Genomic DNA, 23,353 nt, shown 5'->3' with positions numbered 1-23,353 from the left:
AGTCTGGAAGAACACATAGGCTACTTATTAAATATGTATGGATTGTATGAAAGAGGAAATGCGTAAAAAGGGAAAGATGTATAGAAAATCCAATGATGTGGTGTACCTTTATCTAGCAGCATGATGATCTCATGCTCGCGCTGGTTGAGCTGCCGGTAGAGCGGCTCGTGCTTGTCCAGCTGTTGCTGCAGCGTGGCGCGCGCGGCGGACACGCGCAGCCGCCCCGGCAGCGAGCCCAGCTCCGTCTGCAGCCAGCCCAGCGTGCGCGACACGCTCTCCTCCAGGTTGCGACCCTCTCTGATAAACAAAAATACACTTTATAACTGTAGTCAATAAGGTTTAAAGTCGTCTTGTGAAATAATCCTTACTTAAAAATAATTCTGTCTGTCTCGCTTTCCCGATAAAAACTACTGAGTCGATTTAAATAAAATTTAGTAGTTAGCCTAGAACCTGAAAAAGCATATAAGCTGTGTCGTAAAGTTTTCCAAAGTTAAGCAATCAGCTTAAGTAATTAAAAAGCTACTCGAAAACAGTACTTGAACGAAGTCGCGGGCATAGCTTGTATGTTATAACCTATACAATACTAACTTCAATGCTGCTTCAGCTTCAGCTTTAGCCATGTCCAGTCTGCGCTGGAGTGCCTCGTACTGTCTCGCAGCTCCGGCCAGCTTGTGTGCGACGTCCTGCCTCGCGGCTGGCTCACCCAGCACTGCGCCGAGCGCTTCGCCAGCTGCTTCCAGGTCCGCCAGCAGCGGACGCTGTCCTTCTAGCTGACGCTCCAAGTTCTGGTAGAAGATTGGTCATTGTAATACAACCTCATTGGTATATTAAATTAATACAAAATAAAAAACCGAGAGCGAGAAATATAACTTATTTTTTAGTAAATATTAAAAGTCAGTGTCTTTAAAAGCTGTAAAACTGAAGTTAACGGCGTTTTTTAATTGCAATTTACATAAGTAAAGCTAAAAAAAAAATTTATGTGTCTCATTGTTCAATCAGTACCACAAGATTCATGTCTTGTCTATGCTTAATTAGGGTAAACAACGTCTCTCATTCAGACAATTCTGTCGACTTGTATTTTGTCACGTATGAGTGACATAGTTATATTCATATGTCACCTCGATGCTCCTGAGCCTGTCATCAGCGGGATGTAGTGGTGCGGCGTCAAGACGGTCTGAGATGGCGGTGAGCGTGTCCCGCAGACGTGCCAGTCCAGCGTCCAGTTCGCGGCACGTGTCCGCCGCCGCGCCCAGGCTCGCCGCACGCTGTTCCAGTCTAAATACAAGTTGTTACTTAATAAGTTATTAAGTAATAGTAAGTTGCCCATGTTATCTGTCAGAATATTGTCTACTTCTGTTTCAAACTTCATAGGGAATCGTTAAGCCGTTTTGGAGTTACAGAGTAACAAATATTCATCCATCCATCCAAATTTCGCACTTATTCGATTAAAGACTAGTTTTGATCGCGACTGTCCGCGCGATTAAATGCAGAAGGTATCTTTGTCTTCTTTGGTCTACATCTGCGCCAAATTTCATTGATATCCGTTAAGCTGTTTTTCTGCTACGTAGTAAGATCCATCCAAGTTTCAATGTGACTACGATTTTTATGTTTGGAAATGAAGTGTTGAAAAATCGGTAGCATTGAACGTGTTAACTATAACTTTGGAAATGGGTTGCATAGCTTCACAATGTTAGTATACATACTGATCGAGCAGCCGGTTCCACTTGTCCTGCAGCTCGTGCACCTTCTGGCGCAGCTTGGTGGCGTCAGGCGAGTCCGGCTCGAGGCGGTCCAGCACAGCTGCGCCCACCTGCTCCAGGTGTGACAGCTGGGGCTGCTGGCCGCGGAACTCCTCGCGGAGAACTTGCACCTGGAAATTAATACGTTATAATATCTTTACACCTATACATATTAATTATATTTGAATGTCTGTATGTTTTATCAAGAAAAAACATTTTTATGTCTGTCTGTATGTCCGCAAGGCCGCGTTTATTTTGGATAATCCGTGGAACGATTTTGATTAGACTTTAAGGTGATGGTAGCTGATACACGCGAGCATGTTAAAGGCTAGTTTTTTTAATTCTAGTCTTGTCGTAAAATAAAATGTACAATATTATTGCACAATAAAGTTATATTAGATATAAAAAATACTTTTAATAAATTTCATTTGCACGTCTTAATTATGTTAAAATGAGATTCACATGTTAATAAAAATGACCAACCTGTTGTACTTGAGTCTGGACCATCCTGGAGTCTGAGGAGATGGGTCCCAGGGCCGCCATCATGCGATCCTTGGCGCTCAACCATTGAGACAGGTTGTTGTATGTGTCGTGGAAGTCTTTCATTTCCTCCATCAGACGGATCCTGAGGAAGACAAAGAATTTATAATATAGGGTTGCAAATGAGACAGCGGTTACCAATTTCGCTAAAATAGCGACCAGTGCCCATAGATGTCTACCTTAAGTGGATAGAAAAAGGGACCTACAAAAAGACGTTACCCCTATTCTTACTTACTTTCCCCAGTTGAATTCACTTTTCCCCTTCCATCCAACTTCATTAAAAGTGTAAAAATTATTAATTAACTCACTTTTACTTATAAAGCCCGCTATAACCTAATTTTAAATGTACAGTTAAATGTTACGTGTTTAGGCAATATTTTAACTGTCAGTTTAATTGTACAGTTAAAACTGCGCAGTCAAAACTGTGCAGTTAAATCTGAAGTTGTGTAACTTTGAAATGAGTGTAATAATAAAAAGATATATTACTTGTCCTTGAAGGCATCGTGCAGAGACTTCCAGCGTGAGGCGAGGTCCTTCAGCTCGTCGTGCAGCCTGTCAGCGCCCTGCGCGCTCTGCTTGCGCTTCAGCAGTTCGTGGATCTATACATACAACATATACTTATTTTATATAAAGAAAGTAAAAGGTATATGTTTTTTCAAATATCTTAGCCGCTCAAGGTTATCTGAGCGATGCGCAGCGCAATTCAGCTGATATTATGTTCTGCGCAGCGCGAAGTTAAGAGCCACCAAGATATTTGAAAAGGCTTATACTGTTGCTATTGTCACAAGCACGCCTGGCGAGTTTTTATACGATAAAAACCTAGTGACATGCAATGTGTTAAATCATGCTATTGCATATTTATGTTAATAGATAGTCGAATTTGCAGAATTATTTTGTAGTACTGTTTTAAAGATACTCGAGCTTATTGCTTTTATAATAAGGTATATATTAGAGAGTTCACCTGTGTCTTAGTAGAGTCTAGAAGACTCTGTTTCTCATACATTTCCTCGAGCACAGCTCTCGCCTGTTTGATTGTTTTGTCCGCTTCATCTTTTGTGTTGGGGACAGACTCCTTTGGTAGTTGTCTTTGCACCTAGATAGAAAACAAAATAATGGATACTAAAGACCATAAAATGTACTTAAATCGGTCAAAATATAACATTAATTACTAATTTTTGTAAAAATTGGTAGAGCAAATACACAAATAAATAAATTAAACTTGAAAAAAAATTAAGAAAAAATGGTAAAAAAACAATAAAAATAGTTTAAATCTTGGGAACATTTGCAAAAACAGTATTTTTTTTATTTAATTTAGATTTGATCCACCATACCTTATCAAGGAAGTTATTAAGAGCGCGGAAGTTATCCAAATGCTTCCTTATTTCATCTCTGATAGAGTCTATTTCAGCTTGGCGGTCTGACAGCTTGCTGCCCACCAGGCCGTAGCGATTGTTGATATCTGACAGCTGCTGTTGTACTGGAGAAAGTTCTGGAAATAGTAACATTTACTTTAAAACTAGCTGTCGCCCGCGACTACGTCCGCGTGGTGTGAAAAAACAAACTTAATTAATAGCCTATGTGTTCTTCCACACTTTTCTATATTTATGTCAAATCTTAGCAAGATCCGTTCAGTCGTTCAGGAGAAACCATCAAACAAACATACTTCCATCCATCCATCTAAACATTCGCATTTATAATATTAGTAAGATTAATTATTATATAGAAATTAATTTTTATGGACGAAATAAACTTTAAATAGAGATATTTTTAACATTTCAGTATATTTTTGCTAATCTTTTTGTATGGAAGAATAAAAAGATGTACCTTCTAAATGGAATCCATCTTGACTTGAGCGTCTACTTGAGAATCCACTTGAGGCGGAGTGCGAGCCCGGGCTCACCATGTGCCCCTTGCTGGGAGATGGAGAACGCGCGTCGAGCGAACGAGCTGGAAACATCACAATGCATACTCTTAATATAGACATATAATTAAAAAAACAAATATCTGTAGCTATGTCACAATTAAATTGTCATACAAACCTATACAAAAACATACAAACACGAAAATTACGCTAATGAGGCAATCGAGATAAAGGCAAAATAAATGTAAAATTTAAATAAAGATAAGTAGGGACAGCAAAAAAATGTCAACTTACTTGGTGTTTGTCGTTTAGTAGGACTGTATATCTGTCTTCGCCTGTGCGGGCTGTCCGCGCGCTCGCCACGCGTCAAGTTCTCGTACAACGCACCGGCTTCGTTCACCTGAGTTATTACATTATATTAAATAACATATCAAAATGTATATCAATATATAAAAAAAAATATAAACAGTCAAAGCTGGGTAAGCGAGAAACCTCCATAAGTGAGAGTTTCGGGTAAAAGAGAAATCTCTATCAAGAGATGTCTCTTATACTTATTCAAGTTCGAATTTTGAAACGTTAAAAAAATTCCAATTTCAGCCAATTTAGTGTACAATTTAGAAGATTTTTTTTGTTATTTTATTTTAATTAAACGCAATAAAGGTTAAACCAAAAACAATAATCTTATACTAATTTAATATTACACATAACTGAATAATTAAACTTGATGTTTTGTATAATTTATGGTTATGATATTGACAGTAAGTAACAGGATGTTTTTTTTTGTCTTTGTATTAAATATTTCAAATAAAAAAAAAATATTAAAAAATTCCTTTTCATTTCTACCTGTAATTATCAATTTTAAATACTCTTAACACAAATGTACATCATAAAAGAATTCTGACTGGCAATACTTACTTTGTCAATATTGATAGAGAAGTCTCTATACTCTTTGGTCAGCGGTCGCAACTCCTCGTGTTGGACCTTCACGATGTCCAGGTCGACAGCCACCGGCTGCAGGCGAGATACTTTCTCTTCCATTATATGCAGCCATTCTATCACCTGGTAAGTTAGAACTTAAGTTACAATCAACTTAAAAGTATCTAAGTGTCTCCCTAATATCAGCTCTATAGGTCCCTACTGAGAGGCTCTTAGCCTACCCTAGATCAGTGCTTAGGTCATAGTGACTGCTGGTCCAGTGCGGGTTGACTTTACACATATCTTTGATCTCCTCAGATATGCAGCATCACGATGTTTTCCTTCTCCGTGAGAACATATGTAAATCGAAAAACACATTGGGATTCGAACCCAGAACCTACAGTACAGTAGATTACAAGTCATGTGCAAATTTTACTATTGAAAAGTATGGTCCTTCGAGCCGGATACTTTTTAAAGCCAATAATCATAATTTCAGAATCATAAAAAAGTAATAATAATTTTTTATTCCTTCCAAAAACATGTTTCCGTGTGAATGTTTAAGCAGTGTAATACATAAACAAAAAAATACAAACACTTCAAAAGATTTTGTTTTAGTTACCTGTATCCTCAAGGTCTCATATTGGTTGAGATGGTCAGCTCTTTGCTTAGACAACTTCTGTTTCTCTTCCAAGCTGGTGTTGAAGTCACGCCACTGATTCTCCAGAGCCTAGAAAATTATTAGAATATTTAATAAAAGCGACATCTGTTGCTAGAATTATAAATTACAAATTGTAGTGAAGTCTTAGGTTTTTTTTTACACAGTTTGAGAAATTCCTACAATATAACTTAGTAGACTAACTGTCGCCCACAACTTAGTCCGTGCGGCATTAAAAAAAAAAAAGAATTAGTAACCTATGAGTAGCTCCAGACTATGTTCTACATGTATCTTAAATTTTATCAGTTGAGCCGTCCTGCAGATACCTTGTAACAAACATCCATCCATCCATTTATCCATACAAGCAATCATTTGCATTTATAATATTAGTAATATAAATAATATTTACCTTAATCCTGTCACGTACAACATGTGTGTCGGTGACATCTTTCTTTGCCAGCAGTTGTTTTCCATTGCGGAGACATTCTTCCAATAGTGGCATTTGTTTGTCCCTGAACATAAACAATATAATTTAGAGAAATCATTCAATAAGTAGAAAAAATCACGTGAAACTATACTTTAAAATCGTCCAAGAGACTCTGAGATTAAAAATATTTATATATATATATATAATTGTTCTGTGAGTGTGTATGTCACTGAACTTCTCTCAAACGACTGGACCGATTTTGATGAAAATTTTTGTGTGTTCAAGGGGATCTGGGAATGGTTTAGATTCACAATTTTGTCCGCTGCACAATGTTTTTTTAATTAATTTTTAATTTATTAGTAGTTGTTGATTTTGGAATGTTGTACATTGGATCCGACAGACGGCGCTACCATCGCAGTGTCAAATTGTCAGACAACGTCTGTCGGGTCCGCTAGTAAATTTATAATAGTGTACAAATCTAGCTATAGCCAATAGTGTACAAATATACAGCTAAAATTGTACAAACATAACTCCAGTCAATATTGTACAAGCGTATCTGTAGTTGATATTGTACATACCTAGCTGCGCTCAGTTCGTGCAGACGCGTGTCACCCATCTCCAGTAGCTGCGAGTGCGCAGCCTCCAGCTTAGCGGCTTGCTGCGTGAAGCGAGCTAGCTCCGAGCTGACTTCTTCTAAGAACTGACCTCTCTTGCTAGATCTCTCAACTAGTTTCTCGTATCTGTATAAGAAATGAATTGTGATTAATTGTATTTTAGTATGTTTTTTATCTTTATTTGAAAAGTAGAAATAAATCTAGTTATAAATATAGCTTATATTACTCAGTGATGACACAGATTACTAATGGCTAAAGAATTTTTGAGATCGGGCAAGTAGTTTTTGAGTTTACCTGTTACATACAAATATACAAATCTTTCCCTTATTATAATATTAAGTGTCAATATCAAAATTCAATGATAAATTATTAAAATGTTACATATTTGAAGCAGTGACCTAGCATAAATATCCTCAGCCCTTTGTTCCAGTTTCTTAGCGATCCTGGCGTTAGAGGGCGCTCGTGCTGCCTCCCGCGCGCCCGCGAGCAGCTTGGCGAGCGTGGCGCGCCGAGCCTCCGCCTCACCGTGCGCGAGACGTTGCTCGCGAACTTGCTCGTCGAGCCGCTCACGTATCAACGATGCGGGTTTTTGTTGATTCCTAGTGAACGAGAATTGAATTAACACAAGGACAACAAATCAGCTGGTAAACTTTGCTCTGGAATATGACGTCACAATAATAATGACGTATTAGTTTGTATGAAGAAGAGTAGAGTATTGAGAAATCTTATTTCTTTTTTTTTTTCTGGCTGCCAATATGAATAGACATTAATTATTATTAATATCATTTTGGATATAGCAAAGTTTGTCACTTACTTGAAAGCATTCTCTGCCTGTGCTAGCCAGTTGGCCTGCGCCTCAGCGGCATCCTGCAGACCCTGGCAGTGCAGCAGCGCGGCCTCCAGGTCTGCGCAGCGCTCAGCCACCGCCGCCCCTAGCTCAGACACGCGGGATACCAACTGCTGAACTGGAGATTCCAACTGACGAGCCTCGGATGGTGTTATGTTGCCTTCCAGACTGTTGAGAAGCTGTTCACATGCCTGGAATGCAAATATTATCTTAGATTAAGTTTAGTAAGTTTTTATATTTTTACAGTTTTTAGAGGAAAATAGAGTTATTAGTTCTTTACTTTCAACTTGGTCCTTCGAGCACCTACGTCATCACACAATTTCGTAAAGATGACCTTACACATACAGGTGATATATAGATGGTAAGAGAGATAGAGATAGAGAGAGAGATAGAGAGAGAGAGTGAGTGAATGAGATGGGGATATCTGCATACCTCCTTGGCGTTATCAACCAGCCGTCCCTGTGAGAGTATCTCGTTGTGCAATGCCTTGACTCGCTGCAGCTGCGCCTCCACTGCGCGCGGCTCTCCACCAACGCCCTCCTCCAGCGCACTGCGCACCTGAGGCTCCAGCTACAAACACAGATATATTTGTGAAGCAATAGTTTAACAAATTGAAACTAAAAAGAACTTTCTCCTTGGTAAATCTTATACAGTTCCTACATAAAATGGAAAGACATGGTATTTGCTACATTAGAATTGACATAGATATTTCCTAGATAAAATGGTATTTCGACATACATCTTGCAGCCATTGCTGTGCACGTTGTAGCGCCGCACGATGTCGCTGCAGTGCTGCGTGTGCAGTGCGCAGTCTGTCGAGCAGGCGTTGCGCTCGCGCAGCCAGCTCGCTGTGTCTGCGGCGCGCGGAGCCCGCAGCGTCGCGCACCTGATCCCCGCGAGCAGAGAGCGGCGCCGAGCGGGACTCTAGAGACGCTCGCTGCTCGTTCACTATGCTCACGAATTCCTACAAATATACAACATGAAAACAATTATAAAAGCCAAAAAGAAATATAAAATACAGTACAAAATTAATTGTAAAAACGATTATTTGAAAAAATATTTCTTTTTATTAAAAAAATAATGATATAGGTTACAAACCTTGCTCTCATCAATAAACTTCTGCGCGGCCATAGTGATGAACCTCAGGTCCGCCTGGTGCGCGATCACGTCAGATACGAACTCGCGAACCTCCTCACTGTACGCGGGCAAGTTGTCCAAGTTGGAGAGAGCCGCTTCCTTGTCCTCCAAGCTACGGTATGCACCTTCCATCCAAGATTCGAAGGTGTTCAGTTCATTCCTACAAAGATAAAAATATTATATATCCTGCTTGAAGGACCAACGAATAAATCTTAAAGCAATCTATTGATCTCGAAATATTTTCATTTAATCCTGAGCCAAACTCAAGGGTTTTAATTTATTTAGCAGTAAATGTTTATAAAATTGTTTTATAAAGTAAAAATCTTACGTGAATTTTCCAAGTTCATCTCTAGCGGCAGCGAGACGTCTCAGCATCTTGTCACATCGCTCAGTACATCTGTCGAATCTCTGCTTCAGTTGACGCACTCCCCGCTCAAGGGCAGCCACCTAGAATTACATTGTCAAGTGATGTAGGTATTTAAAAACAATTAATCTTAACATTTGGGAGATGAAATGATATTTACCTCGTGTGGAGCCAAGACATCACCTCCCGAAACGAGAAGCTGTTTAGCCTGGTCCGCACAAGCCGAGACCTGGCGTTGATGACTTTCCAAATCGTCCTTGATCAGCTGTAATAAACAAAAATGTTAGCCACAAATCATTTTACCATTTCATTTGACTTTTGGTCTAACTAGCTCACCTTCAACACATTAATTTGGTTGCGAAGTTCGTCCATATTCTCTTTGACAGGCTCCTGGTTAGCCAACCTCTCCTCGACTATCGCGATCCATTCCAGCAACTTGGACAATGTATCATCACAAAGCCTGTACTTCTCCTCAACTGCTTGCTGAATATATAAAGAAAATGAATTACAATTTATTCATAAAATCCTGTCTCGAAGGACCAACTTTGACAGGTGCAATTCTATAGCTACTTGGCTATATTACAATGCTATCTACATTTTATAGTGCGATCAATCTGTACATAACTGTATTTACTTCTATAAAAATCTAAATGTGCATTTTTACAGTGAAAAAAACAAAGTAAAATCGACGATGTAAACTTAAAATACGAAGAAATATAGATCCAGAAGACAAAGAACCTGTAAAAAGCGTATACAAGATACGATGAAGCGATAACAATCCAGATGAAGAGGAAGACAACATAGAGATAAACAACAGCGCTGATGACGAAACACAACCTGTTCACATTGTTGCGTACATTACAGGATAAGTGCGATAAAGCTGCACATGCAAGCTGTGACAAATGCCAAAAGATAACACATTGCTACTTAACCTCCTGGGGCATAGACCCCGAGGCATAGTGGCATGGAACGTGTTAACATGGCATTCTCATGAAGAATAAAGCTCCATTTTTAATGAGTATGTTTTGTTTTATTAATTATAGTTAATTGTTATCAATAGTATAGAAAAACAAATATACCTTTTAGAAATCTGAAACTAGGAAAAAAACTTCGTGATACAAGTTGAAGATAGATAGTGTTGGAATGTACACGTATTTTATACATAGATCGTATTTTAAGAATTTATATTTTATATTCAATGAGATTTTATCTCATTTTATAAATAATAAAATGATATAAACATTAATAAAATAAAATCTCATTAAGGCGAGTATTTACAGAGACTTATATGAATCAGGGATACTACCTTCTCGTGTTTGTGTTTGTTCATAATTTATTACCGTCTCATGATATTGTGAACGAACCGCGATTGCCTTTAATTATACTTCATGCATTTCAAATCCAAGGAACGAGTATTTTGGAACGTAATTTAAAAAAAAATGAAAATTTAAATCCAGCTGTCATATTTCGCTGGTTTTAAATGATGGAAGCAAACAATAAAGCGAAATACGGGTATCATAGCCCGATTCTTTATCTTAGCACAAAATGAATGGTTAGATATTTGGCGAAACGTAGATGGTTCGTATCGTCGTTAATATGATCCCTCAAAGGCAAGCATTCACGTTTTAGCTCAAAAGGGCTCTTTAGCATCGCAGGCAACGGCTGGAAATAAAAAACAACATACATCGAGCCTTATTACTAAGGTGTAATGGCGGATTTTCTGTTACAATTATCAGTTTTCTTATTTAATTTATACTTTAAACACTTTCAGTGCCGTTGACTCGTCTTGTGCATACGAGACCTGTGAATTGGCACACGAGAATACATCGTAAAATATTTATAGCACGAAAAGTGTTAATAAAATTTAGGAATTACAGAAAATTTGGTCTTTTGAAGAAACAAATTTTCGAGAATTGAAAATGTTGAAACATTGAAAAAAAAACTGATAATTGTTAGAACAACCAAGACTTAAGCAACTAAAGACAATACGAGACAATTTTCTACTTGATATATAAATTTTGCTCAGCCTATTCATGGAAGCTACAAATAAAATCTTGCATTTTGTGATTTTAAATTGTGTCATGCTATAACTGTTAACGTTTGTATAATTTAAAAAGTACAGGGTGTTTGAATGTGCTTTACATAATAACTATTCTGTTGATAATTCTTTAACATAAGATAATTTAAGTTATTGCGTCTGAATAATGATAATAATTTAAAGAAATAACTATAACCACACTAAATCTGCCTACAATCCCAGATTATCTGCGACACTGTTGCTCTGATGTGTCGTGCCATGCCATTGTAGCCAAACGCTTAAGATAGACAGTCTAAAAGTGGCGAAAAGAAAATAAAAGCAACACCATTGCTTGATAAAAGCAAGAAGTAAATAATAATAATAAAAACATACCCTAGTTTCTGCTGGCAGTAACAGCCCCTTCTTTAGTGCTTTGACTAAATCGATACTTGTCCCTTTCTGTGGATCGGTTATTAGCCTGCCTTCGACTGGATTGATTAATTGTTGTTCTATCGCTTGAGTCAATGGCCAAATCTTTCCAGTGTCCGGTTCCTTCACGACAGTGCTAGATGGATCAACAATACCTTGTTGGATCGCTTCACCTAATGTAAGTCTTTTTCTATCTATAACACTCGTCGTTATGAATGGATCGTTCAAAGCTCCAGTCGTTGGATTGTAGATACCGAAATTTAAAGTTTCAATCAATGTAAAACTCTTTTTGGGTGTCATAAGCAGTCCACTTTCGATTGCAGCAGACAGAGTGTTAAGTTTAGATGTTTCTGTATCCAAAATGTTACCCTTTTCGGCATCCATGAGGCCTTTACGGAAAGCTTCTGGTAATTTTACCAATCTCTTTTTGAGATTATCCTTAATCAGCGCAGTGTCTGAATCGATGTAACCTAAAGTGGCTGCATCCTTTACTGTTAAAACTTCTTTGGAATGTGGATCAGTAAATCGAGCGGTAGTCAGATTGAGATGGCCGTTTTCTAACGCTTGCTCAAACGTAAGAGGTTCCCGAACGTAAACTATTAAGCCGTTTTCGAAAGTGAAACATAGAGTGCGCGATCTGCCAGTTTGTGTGTCAAAGGAGCCTTTAAGATTTGTATCAATAATACCCTCAGTAATACCTAATTGTAATGGAATGTATTTATTTTTATGAGGATCTTTTATTAATGCTGTTTTGGGATCGATGAATTCATATTTAATTGCTTCATCTAAAGTGAACTCTCTGAGTACCGGCTCATTTAATGCCGAAGAATCAGTCACGTAACGTCTGGTAATAGTTTGTGAGGTTAATGGTTGGGTCACAGTAACGAGGAGACCTTTATCAAAAGCAATATCTAAGCTATACGTTTTCTTCGCTTTAGTATCTAGAACCCTACCTTTAGTAACATCCACGTCACCGTGTTGTATAGCAGAAAGCAAAGGTTTAAATTTATTTGTGAAACTATCTTTTACAATTGTCAAATCTGGGTTTATAAGATTAATTTCGATAGCTTTGTTTATATCTATAAACTCGTTTGTGCTCGGGTCGACAATTTTACCATTGTCCGCTCTGAATAATCCATTTCTAATTATTTCCTCGAGACTGAGATGTTTCTTTGAATTAACAATAAGTCCGCGATGTTTAGCATCGAGTAAATTAATCTGGTTTCCGTTAGGTAAAATGTAAACACTGTTATTTTCATCTATGATACCAGTTTGAATAGCTTCAGTTAGTTTAATGTATTTACTAGAAGGAATATTTTTGACAAGGGACATTTCTGGATTAACGAGTTCTTCGGTAATAGCCGTTTTCAGTGTGATTTTTCTTTCCGTAACTGGGTGTACAAAGACTAATTCAGTTATGTTGTACATATTCATAGCTAATGTTTCGTATAAGCTAAATCCTGCACTTTCAATGTCAACGATGAGACCTAAACTCATAGCCTCTGATAAAGGTATTTGAACGTCAGAACCTGGTTCAACGAATTTACCACTTCTCCTATCAACGATTTCACTACGACAACAATCCGCTAACGTTAAAGGTTTTTCAGATTTCTTATCGAAATAGCAAAGATATTTTGAACTTATAATAGATCGTCTTATTGCCTCGTGTAAAGTGATTTTGCGACTTGTTGCTGGATCTATGAATTTACCAGTACTGTCATCATACAAGCCTTGATGTAATGCTCTTTGTAGACTGATTGGAGCCTTGCTATCAATTAGAAGACCTATTTCGAATGCTTTACGTAAACTTATTTCCTCGTTTTCATTATTGATATTTCTTATCTTGCCAGATTTATTGTCAATGACTCCAGTTTCCATAGATTCTGTAAGTGTGATCTTATCCCATTTACCTAACCTGTTGTCCTGTATGTGAACCGAATGTGGATCGATAAGACTCATTTTAATAGCTTCAGCTAAAGTATACTTCTTACCGCTTTGTGGGTCCATAAATAGTCCAGTAATTTCATTATATACACCTTTCTCAAGCGCTTCGATTAAAGACAATGGCTTTCGCACTTCAACTAAAATACCTCTTTCGAAAGCTTCTCGGAAATCTACTCTTTCATCGCCTAACATGATGCTACCTGTTCTGCCGTCCACAATACCTTTATCAACAGCGAATTCAAATGGTATGACTTTGCCACCTATGTGCACTAGGGTTGATTGTGGGTCTAACATACGCTTTTTAATAGCCCTATCCGTTGGTATTTTGTCTTTCATTTGGGGATGTAAAAATTTACCTGTCTTAGCATCGTAGAATCCTTTGAAAACAGCCTCTGGTAAACTTAGTTTGCGTTTCGCAGGAACAATTAAACCGCGCTCTGAAGCATCGGTAAGTGATATTTTATCGCCTTGTACGGGATCCCTAACTTTACCTTCCTTTGAATCGATAATACCTGCTTTTATTGCATCAGATAATGTAATAATTTCTCCGGATCCGGAGTCCCTAACTGTCAAAGCCTCTGGATTGATGTTACCTATCTTTATAGCATCATCTAGTGTCATTGTTACGTTATTAATAGTCAAAAGACCTGTATCTGGGTCATAATAACCTTGAACTAATCCTTCTTGTAATGTCATTGGCTTTTTATCACTTAATAGATAACCTTTTTCACATGCGTCTTTAAGATTAGAAACAGGGCTGGTCATTATACCTTCTTTCAAATCTAGCAGACCAGATGTAACCGCTTGTTTAAATGGAATAACCGCTTCAGATTTATCATCTTTAATTTTTACGTCGGATGGATCAACTAGACTCGTCTCTATAGCTTCTTTAACCGTAACTATTTGACCCGACTTCGGATTTAATATCTTGCCAGTGTCAGGAGAATAATAACCTAATTCAATTACATCGAATAATGAGAATGTTACATCTTTAGTCGAAATAAGCCCTTTTCTCAAAGCATCGTCTAATGGAATGTCTTTACCAGTCTTTTTATCTTTATATTTTCCAGTCTCGGGATCTACGAGCTTACTATCAAGAGCTTCAGAAAGCGGAATGAATTTTTCTAACGCCGTGTCCTTAATTTCAGATATTGTTGGATGAACAATATTTCTATCAACAGCATCTTCGACGGAAACTAATTGTTCAGTGACTGCATCCTTTATTTTACCCGATATCGGTTCGTACATATCGTTTACGATGGCCGCTTCTATTGATATAGGTCGTCTAGTAATAGTTATAATTCCGCGTTGTATAGCAACTGAGATTTCAATAGTTTCGCGAGTTTCTATTATAGTTATAATACCTTCATGAATCTCAACGATTCCACGATCAATTGCATCAGATAATGTAATATTTTCGTTTGTACGAGGTAATTTTATTAACAAAGATTCATGATCAATTAAGCACTTTTCAACTGCTTCACCAATTGGAACTAATTTACCTGTATTAATGTCTTTGATCTCACCTGTTTTAGGGTTATATAAACCTTTTTCAAATGCAGTTTCAATTGTTGTTTGTTCTATAACCGAAACGTCTTCAGGCTGTTCAACTATCCAACCTATTTGGACACACTCCCAAAACGACACGCGCTTACCTGTTTTGGGATTTACCATGTGACCTGTTGTTTTATCAATAATATGCCTAGATATAGCTTCATCAAAAGGTACGTAACTATCAGACTTGGAACCTAAATCTTTAACTAGAATTGTCGCCGGATCGAAAACATGTAAACCGTAAACAAGTTCTTCGAAACTAATTTTACTTCCAGTTTCAGGATTCAAAAATATTTGTTTTTCAATATCATAAACTCCCATTTCGGAGAGTTCCTCAGGAGTTAATTTTTGAGAAATTGAAATACTATATTTCGGTCTAGATTCTTTTACAATAACACAATTCTTTGAAATTACATCTACCGGAGTGAACCTGCTAATTTGTTCCTGTTCTAATGAATCTTGTACGGTAAGTGGTGATTCGACACCATTTAATATAATTCTACATACTTTGGGCTCTATTTTACTTTCCATAATAGCATCTATTAAGGGAATATTTTCATATAGTACTTTTAATTGTTCGGTTTTAACCTTTGTTACATTTTGTTCTGTAATTTCATCTAGATCTCTAAGCGGCTGCTTTTCAGCATCGATAAACGTAGCAGAGATTGTTTTTGTGTCTTGTGGTGTACGGTGTACTATTTCCGCGCCTAGTAATTTGTTTTCTACAGTTTTAGTTACCTGTGGAGAAATACCCAAAGGCTTTTCTTCACCGACGACCTTATTTTTATCTTCTTGATGCTTGGTTCTTTGATCGCTATCTGGTTTTTGAGATGGACTTGTCAGGGATAAACTAGATTTAGGACTTGTTTTATTGGAGTCTTCTTTATCGTCAGAAATAACAGCATTTTTAACAACATCAATCAATTTAGCTGCAGCTAAGACAGGCGCTCCAACAACAGCTATTAAGCCGATTTGAGCTGCCTGGCTGAGATTTATCGATTTTCCACTTTTGTCTTTCAGTTGACCTGTTTTTTGATCCACAATACCTTTGTCAATGGCTTCTTGTAAAGTCATTTCTTTACCCGTCGTTGGTTCTAATAATTTAACAGATTCCGTAGAAATAGTGCCTCTATCAACTGCGGTTGCAATGTCTTCAGCTGATCCGGAAGATAGCGAAATGACGGTCTTTGTTTTGGGATCATATATTAATCCCTTCGCTACTTCAAGCGGTTGCTCACATTTGTTCAATTCGACCAAATCCGTTATTTTAACACTTTCACTACTTTGTTTGTTATCTTGCTCGGGCGTGTGAGGTTTATCATCAAGTTGTAATTGTTTTATGTCCTCGTCTTCAGTTATTTCCTGTATTATTACCTTATCGACTTGATCTTGGTTGTCATCTCCTAAATCTTTATAGACTTTAGAAGATACGCTCACCGTGTTACTAACCGTTGAGGTAGACGATTGTTTTTGGCTCACTGTTGTGACTTTAGTAACTGTTGTAACATCGGTGCTGCTGTTTTTAATAATTTGCTCAGATGGTATGCTAGTGGAAACAGTCCTACTAATTACAGTTATATCTGACGTGGTTGGCAATTCCTTGATAGTAGTTGGTTGACCCTTAGTAACTTTTTCATGAGTATCGAAAGTAACAGAAGTTTTATCACCTACAGATGTCTTTCTTTCTTCTGATTTTACAATGTCATTTTGGTTTGAAACTTCTGGTTTAGTATCTATACCACGCAACTTATCTTGAGTATCCTTTTTCACTTCACCTCGAAGAGTTTTATCATCCTTTTGTTTTAGTGGCGTTTTAATATCTTGTTCTATTGGTTTCTCTACATTCAAGTCAGGTTTATATGCTTCGTCTTCATTATCTTTTTTCAAAGGTGTTATTTTATTACTATCTTTAGATTTTTCTTCATTTAACTTCGCTACTTCATGTTCCAAGAAATTCTGGGAAGAAGCCAAGGGGCTCAACTTGGCTTTAGATGAGGTTTCATCTGATTTTGTTTGATCTTCACTTTGTTTCGAATGGGGTTTCTTTGGTTTTACATCTTTAAATTGACTTATAATTTGATCTTCTTTATTAGCAATATTTTCGCCTTGTGCTACATCCGCGGCAATTTTATTTTTAGGTTTATCTTTAAGATTATCTTTGTCGTCCACGGTTTGTTTAGGTATGACCAAATCTATGTCTTTTTTGTCTTTTCCAGATATAGATTTAGGGGCCATTGTTGGTATATTATCTTTTTCTTCTATCTTTTGTTTAGGTGATATCACTTTGCTTGTAACTGCTTTCGCTCCTTGTACAACTGCCATTCCAGCTAACACAGGCGCTGCGACGACAGCAAGTAAGCCCATCTTAGCTGCTTTTTTAACATCTAGTGATCTACCAGAACTAGGTTCTTTAACCTTCCCACTCTTACTGTCTAGAACACCAGTATGTAGAGCTTCTTGCAGAGTAATGGATTTATCTGAACCCATTTTATATATGACAGAATCAGGATTTATTACTTTTTGTTCGAGAGCTTCTTTGAACGTCATTACTTTATTCGGAGACTTCGGATCTCTGAATTTTTGGGTTTTTTCGTCGAATAAAAGTTCAAACGCCTCGTTGAGATCGAGCATCTCTAATTCTTTAGTTTTTGCCTCTGGCTCGGACGACAATTGAATTTCAGTATTTAACAAACCACTGTTAACCGCTTCAGTAACGGTAATAGTTTCTCCTGTTTTGGGATTAGTAAAGGTACCCTTTTCTAAATCAATGTATCCCAGCATAATAGCATCATTGAAACTTATGTTGGTATCGCTAGTAATAAATTGTTCTTTATTTGTCTGTTCATCTCTAACTATACCTTTCTTTCGCGCTTCGTCCATTGAAATTACTTCCCCAGTTTTTGTATTCTGTACTTCATTAGCGCTTAGCAATACATAGTCTGCAAGAAGCTCAACCATTTTAGTTGTTACTGTATGTTGAGATGTAAAAGTTTCCGTTATAGTGGTCACAATTCCAGTGGTGTCTACTATTTCAGGATCAAGTTTGATAGCCAACAATCCCTGTGCCATTGCTTCGTCCACAGTAATAACTTCTTTTGTGATTGGATTGGTGAAAGTGTAATCAGACAAATCAACGTAACCTTTTGCAATTGCATCCTTAAGTGGTATTGTATTAGATGTTTGTGGGTAAGGAATTCCCATTAATAAATCTTTCTCAATTGCTTCACCTATGGGAATGATTTCACCCGTAAGAGGATGCTTCATTTCACCTTTAATAGGATCGATAATTCCGCGTTTAATTGCAACTGCAAGAGTCATTCCTGCTAAAGGTATGTTTTCTAAAGGTTTTTCCTTAATTTCTGGGAAGATATCAGCGTTAACCGCCGATACCAAATCTAAAACACCTCTATTCGTTTTAACAACATTTTTATCAGTATCAATCACATTCTTTTCAATTGCTTCTTCAAGAGTAATAAGCTTGCCTGGCGAGACCTGGACTGCTGATAGAGGATCAATTATATCACAAATAATCGCTTCTCTCAGAGTCAAAAGACTACCTGTTTCAGGGTGAACAATTTTTTTCGTAGTATCATCCCATAAACCTTGTTGCATTATCTCGGTTATTGATAAACTTTTAGCAATAGGAATTAAAATTTCGTCTTGACATTCTTCATCTAATATGCCTCTCTTAATAGCTTCTTTAATGGAATAGGAATACCCATGAACTGGATCTTTAATATTTCCTTTATTCTGATCAACAAGTCCTGTTTCTATTGCTGTTTTCAGAGTGATCGGCATACCATTCTTATCTTTATACAATTTAACAGAATCTAGAATTTGTGCTGTATTCTCGTCAATTAAACCCTTTTCAAGAGCTTTTGAGGGGCTAATGACACGTTTTCTAAGTTTAGACAATACAATTGGTTTCGAATCTAAAGTAGCACTAGCATTTTCTTTTACTGCTTTGATTTGATATTTGGGTGTTTTATTTAAAGCGTTCTCGTCAATTTCTATAACATCTCCGGGTGAAGGCTTTACCTGTTTAGCTGGTAGGAATTGTTTGGCAACTGTGTCTGCTAACAAACTATTTTGTATTGATTCTACTGTTATAAATCCTTCTGAAACAGCGGCTCCTACAGATATTGATTTTTGTGTTGGTGATGTAATTTTATTCGAGTCCAATAATTTCTCTTGTCCTACAAATGCTTTATCTGGTGATACATCTTTGAACGAATCTCTGTATTTCATATACGTGGTAGGGTCAACCAAACCTCTATCGTATGCCTCTTGGATAGACAGAGTTTCACCGCTTTTAGGGTCCAATATTGTAGTTGTAACTATTTGTGACACTGTGGTAGTGGTTGTCATTGATGTTGTTTGGGTTTTTTCTTGTACATTTTGATCAATAACACCTCTTTCGTAAATTTCTCGATCGCTTGATGTGTCATCTCTTGGAGTAGGTGAGACAGATTTATCTTTAAGAGAATCTTCATATTTCTTATATGTCAAATCATCAACAAGTCCTCTTTCGTATGCCACTTCCATAGGTACATCTTCACCTGTTTTAGGATCTTTTACCATTGTGTTCTTTACAACTTGAATCACTTTAGAAGCTGCAACTAATGGAGCACCAACAACGGCAATAAGACCGATTTTAGTCGCATCAGCTAAGGTAATTTTTTTACCTGACATATCTTTATATTCTCCAGTTCGTTGGTCGATTATTCCCTTTCCAAAGGCTTGTTTTAAAGAAATCCTTTGTCCACTATTTGGATCTAGGACTTTTACAGAATTTGTGGGAACCAAACCTCGATCTACTGCTTCCAGAATGTTTTCTGATATTCCCGACGTAGTGGAAATAGTAAGAGCGGTTGCAGGATCAAATATTACGCCTGGTATAACTTGTACTGGCTCCAATGCCGATTGATCTTCTGTATCGACATTTTGTCCTGGCTCAGATATCTCCATTTTATCAGGCATTCCAGCCATAGAGGTTATTGTGATGACTTTATGAACCGATGTAGACTGAGTTATTTGTGTAAGAATAACAAATTGACGCTCAATCGCTTCTTTCATTGTTATGATTTCTGTTACGTATTTATAACGACCTGTAGAGTCAAGGATGTGTAAGGCGAGTGCTTTATGCAAAGAGAGTTCTTTTTTGGTTTTAGGGTCAATTACTCTAGCGGATTCTGGATTTATGATATTAAGTTTCAACGCTTCTTCTAAGTCTAGAATTCTGTCGGTACCGGGAATAACAAAAATACCTGTAGAAGGATCAAAAAGTTTTTGGTGAATTGCTTCTTTCAGCGACCAACCACCATTAGGTAACTCTATTGTATTCTTTTTGATAGTTAAAGAAGTGACTGTAGGTTCTAATGATGTAGATTTAGATGATACTGTCTTAATTTCGTGTGTTATACCATGATGAGGTTGGAACGGTGTCCTTACATGTTCCGGGCTTTTAATCGTTTCTGGTCTAGCATCATTTTCCAATTTACTTTCAGGACTTGGAGGAAGATCTTTTATAAATGATTTCTTTGTAATTTTTAACTCTACGACTTGACCGGGAACTAAATCTTTTTTAGTAACTCGATCAGAAAGACGAGCAACTCGAGGCTCGTTCTTTTCTACGCCTAACAAACCTTCGTCGAGTGCTTGTTGTATAGGAAATACAGTTCCAGTTGTAGGATCTGTAAACGTTTGAGTATTTTCGTCTATAAGGCCACGTTGAATAGCTTCAGTGAATGTTACTGTTGAGTCTGACCTACGAGATGTGTTTGTATTAGTTACCGTTACGTATCGTTTGACAGTTTTTGTTACTGTTTGCAAAGTAAGTGTAATATTTAGAAGCGAATTTAATAAAGCGGCACCTTCCGGTGTTATCATATTAATTTCCACAGCTTTATTAAAAGGTATGGGTTTTTTAGTTGTAACGTCAAGTAAATTACCAGTTTTAGGGTCTAAAATGTTTTTGAAAACAGCGTCTAACACAGAAAGTTCCTTGCCGTTTTCGAATACACCAATTTTACGATTAAACATCTCTAAAACTTCAGGACGAATAATTGATACTTTAGTGCAATCTTCGAGATAAACAAAATCACCGCTTTCGGATTTGAGAAAGGTCTCACCGTTAGCATATTTTAAATTACCCTTACTTAAGGCAGTATTGAATGAAACGAATTCTCCAGTTTTCGGATCTCTAAATCCATCGATGTCAAAGATAGATCTTTGCGAAACAGAGGTAATAAGACCACGGTCTACTGCTTCAGGTATTGTACAAAGTTCACCTGTCAGATTATCGCGGAATTTATTATCAGTTAAAATAATACGAGCTCCTAAAGCTTCTGACAAAGTTAAAAGTTGTCCCGTAGTAGTATTAGAAATACATTTTACATTGTCACTATCGAGAACTCCAGCAGAAATAGCTTCTAATATGTTAAGAGGTGATCTATTTGCGGGAGATAGAATTTTACCGTCATTTGTCATTAAATTATTATCACAAACATCTTTAAGAGTCATTGGTTTCGAGATATAACGTTTACTAGCAGCATCTTTGAAACTGAACTTTTCTTTTGTTACGTTATGAATGTATTTCGAATGTTTCGTATTAATAATGTTTCTATCTATAGCTTCAGCAAGCGTTATTTTTGTATCATTTTTATGATCAACTATTTCCCTAAACTCGGTATTAATTAATTCGTTTCTAATGGCAACATCTAATTGGAATCTATCGCCAGAGTTCCTGTCCAATATCCAACCATTGTTGTCTACTAAGTCTTGACTAATCGCATCGCTAAGAGACAAAGCGCTTGATTTAATTTTGATAATCTCATTGTAGATCAGGAAGCCTCTTTGGTACGCTTCAGCTATAGTAATGTAAGTACCATTCGGTAGTTTGTAAAGGCCTCTTTGTAAATCCACCTGACCTTGATTTAATGCGTCCGAAATACTCATTCCTTGTGTTGTGCTTTTCTCGCCATCGACAGTTACCTTTATTCTCTTCTCTGCTGGATCTGACAGGCCTTGTTCGGCATCGTACAGTTCTCTTTGAATAGCTTCCAAAAGAGTTACTTCATTTCCGTCTTCAGTCATGCCACATGGTCCGGTTAATCTCGCAGCGAGTTTGGGGTCTATAAGACCTTCTTGTGCGGCTTGTTCAATTGTCATTGTTTGTCTTGTTTCAGGTGAAGACAGAAGTCTTCCCGTGCGAACATCTAAGATTCTCATACTGATCGCTTGACCGACTGTTAGAATTTCTCTGGTTTCAGGGTGGATAATACCACGTGATTCTATTATATTTGGGCCTTCGTACATTTTATGCACCCGTTTGAGTTTTCTCACGTCAGGTCTCTCTTCTTCTGTTAAAATTGTTTTTGTCGTGTAATTAGGTGAAGTTAATTTGCCATTGGCTATTAATTTGACTGGTCCTTGACCGTCGAATTCCGTCGAATGTGACGTTCTTACGTATCTGTTTTGAGGAAACAATTAAATTGAAATATAACAGGAAAGTTATTAACATTATTGAGACCGCAAAATTGTTTTTGAATACTTACTTTTCTGTAGTAAAGGTGGTGTAGGTATGTTCAGTAGTCGCTACATCTTGCATATTGAATTCTTGGCGGAAAGATCTCGCCGATCTTGGTGCCATTGCCTCCACGAGCCGCTGGAAATTAAATACAAATAATATTTTAAATATGTTGAATACGGGATACAATTGATTTATTCAGGGCCTAAAAAAGTCTAAAACCCACTTTGATTCTATCATTAACAATGTCAAAACATAGCTGGCATAACATTAATCAATATTCTTTTGTTTTGCGTATATATTTTGAAACGAATATTTTGTTTGGAAGTTGAACAAAAAATTTAAATAATTAGTAATGTTTGCGGGACAAAGTATTCATACGTATGTACGCTATTTTCACCCCTATGTCTAGTGACTTAGGGTTGACAATGGCTTTTATGCGAATGTCAAAAACGATCGTATTTTCTTCTATCTCCCTTCTTTATAACTACACTTCCTATTGCTTTCTTTATATGGTGTGCAATATTCTACTACATATGAATTACATTGACAGTTTGGTTATTTTTTACTCAAGAAATCAGTACTCCTTAAGGGTGAGTGGACAAACTACATTTAAAATGATTTACATTTGTATTTGTATGGCTTAACCCAAAACGGGTTTGAAATAATTCAGGTTTGTAAAGCATACGGCCGCTTGGATTGCAATCGTATACATAATTAAAGTGAAACAGTAAATAATGTCAAGTTTTTTTTTAATTTACGTACATTTTTTTAAGGTATTAC

General features: G+C 37.0%; 1 protein-coding gene across 1 annotated transcript in view; it reads right to left on the bottom strand.

Annotated features, from left to right (window-relative positions):
• Positions 1–23,353, bottom strand: part of shot (dystonin-like protein short stop) — a 151,978-nt gene that overhangs the window by 37,154 nt on the left and 91,471 nt on the right. Inside the window, exons 28-51 of the mRNA XM_013314165.1 lie at positions 22,599–22,708; positions 11,509–22,513; positions 9,435–9,581; positions 9,259–9,363; positions 9,063–9,181; positions 8,696–8,894; positions 8,337–8,561; positions 8,031–8,168; positions 7,566–7,789; positions 7,150–7,350; positions 6,716–6,877; positions 6,120–6,222; positions 5,675–5,782; positions 5,056–5,199; positions 4,435–4,540; positions 4,104–4,226; positions 3,611–3,768; positions 3,241–3,372; positions 2,766–2,878; positions 2,223–2,364; positions 1,704–1,870; positions 1,119–1,275; positions 589–785; positions 107–297 (exon numbers count right to left, since the gene is read on the bottom strand). Coding sequence (XP_013169619.1) covers positions 107–297; positions 589–785; positions 1,119–1,275; positions 1,704–1,870; positions 2,223–2,364; positions 2,766–2,878; positions 3,241–3,372; positions 3,611–3,768; positions 4,104–4,226; positions 4,435–4,540; positions 5,056–5,199; positions 5,675–5,782; positions 6,120–6,222; positions 6,716–6,877; positions 7,150–7,350; positions 7,566–7,789; positions 8,031–8,168; positions 8,337–8,561; positions 8,696–8,894; positions 9,063–9,181; positions 9,259–9,363; positions 9,435–9,581; positions 11,509–22,513; positions 22,599–22,708 — 14,476 coding nt within the window. The remainder of the gene's footprint in view (positions 1–106; positions 298–588; positions 786–1,118; positions 1,276–1,703; positions 1,871–2,222; positions 2,365–2,765; positions 2,879–3,240; positions 3,373–3,610; positions 3,769–4,103; positions 4,227–4,434; positions 4,541–5,055; positions 5,200–5,674; positions 5,783–6,119; positions 6,223–6,715; positions 6,878–7,149; positions 7,351–7,565; positions 7,790–8,030; positions 8,169–8,336; positions 8,562–8,695; positions 8,895–9,062; positions 9,182–9,258; positions 9,364–9,434; positions 9,582–11,508; positions 22,514–22,598; positions 22,709–23,353) is intronic.

This window comes from Papilio xuthus, unplaced genomic scaffold (assembly GCF_000836235.2).
Source record: "Papilio xuthus unplaced genomic scaffold, Pxut_1.1 DF829758.1, whole genome shotgun sequence".
Taxonomy (NCBI): Eukaryota; Metazoa; Arthropoda; class Insecta; order Lepidoptera; family Papilionidae; genus Papilio; species Papilio xuthus.
This window is presented reverse-complemented; position numbering and strand designations above follow the sequence as displayed.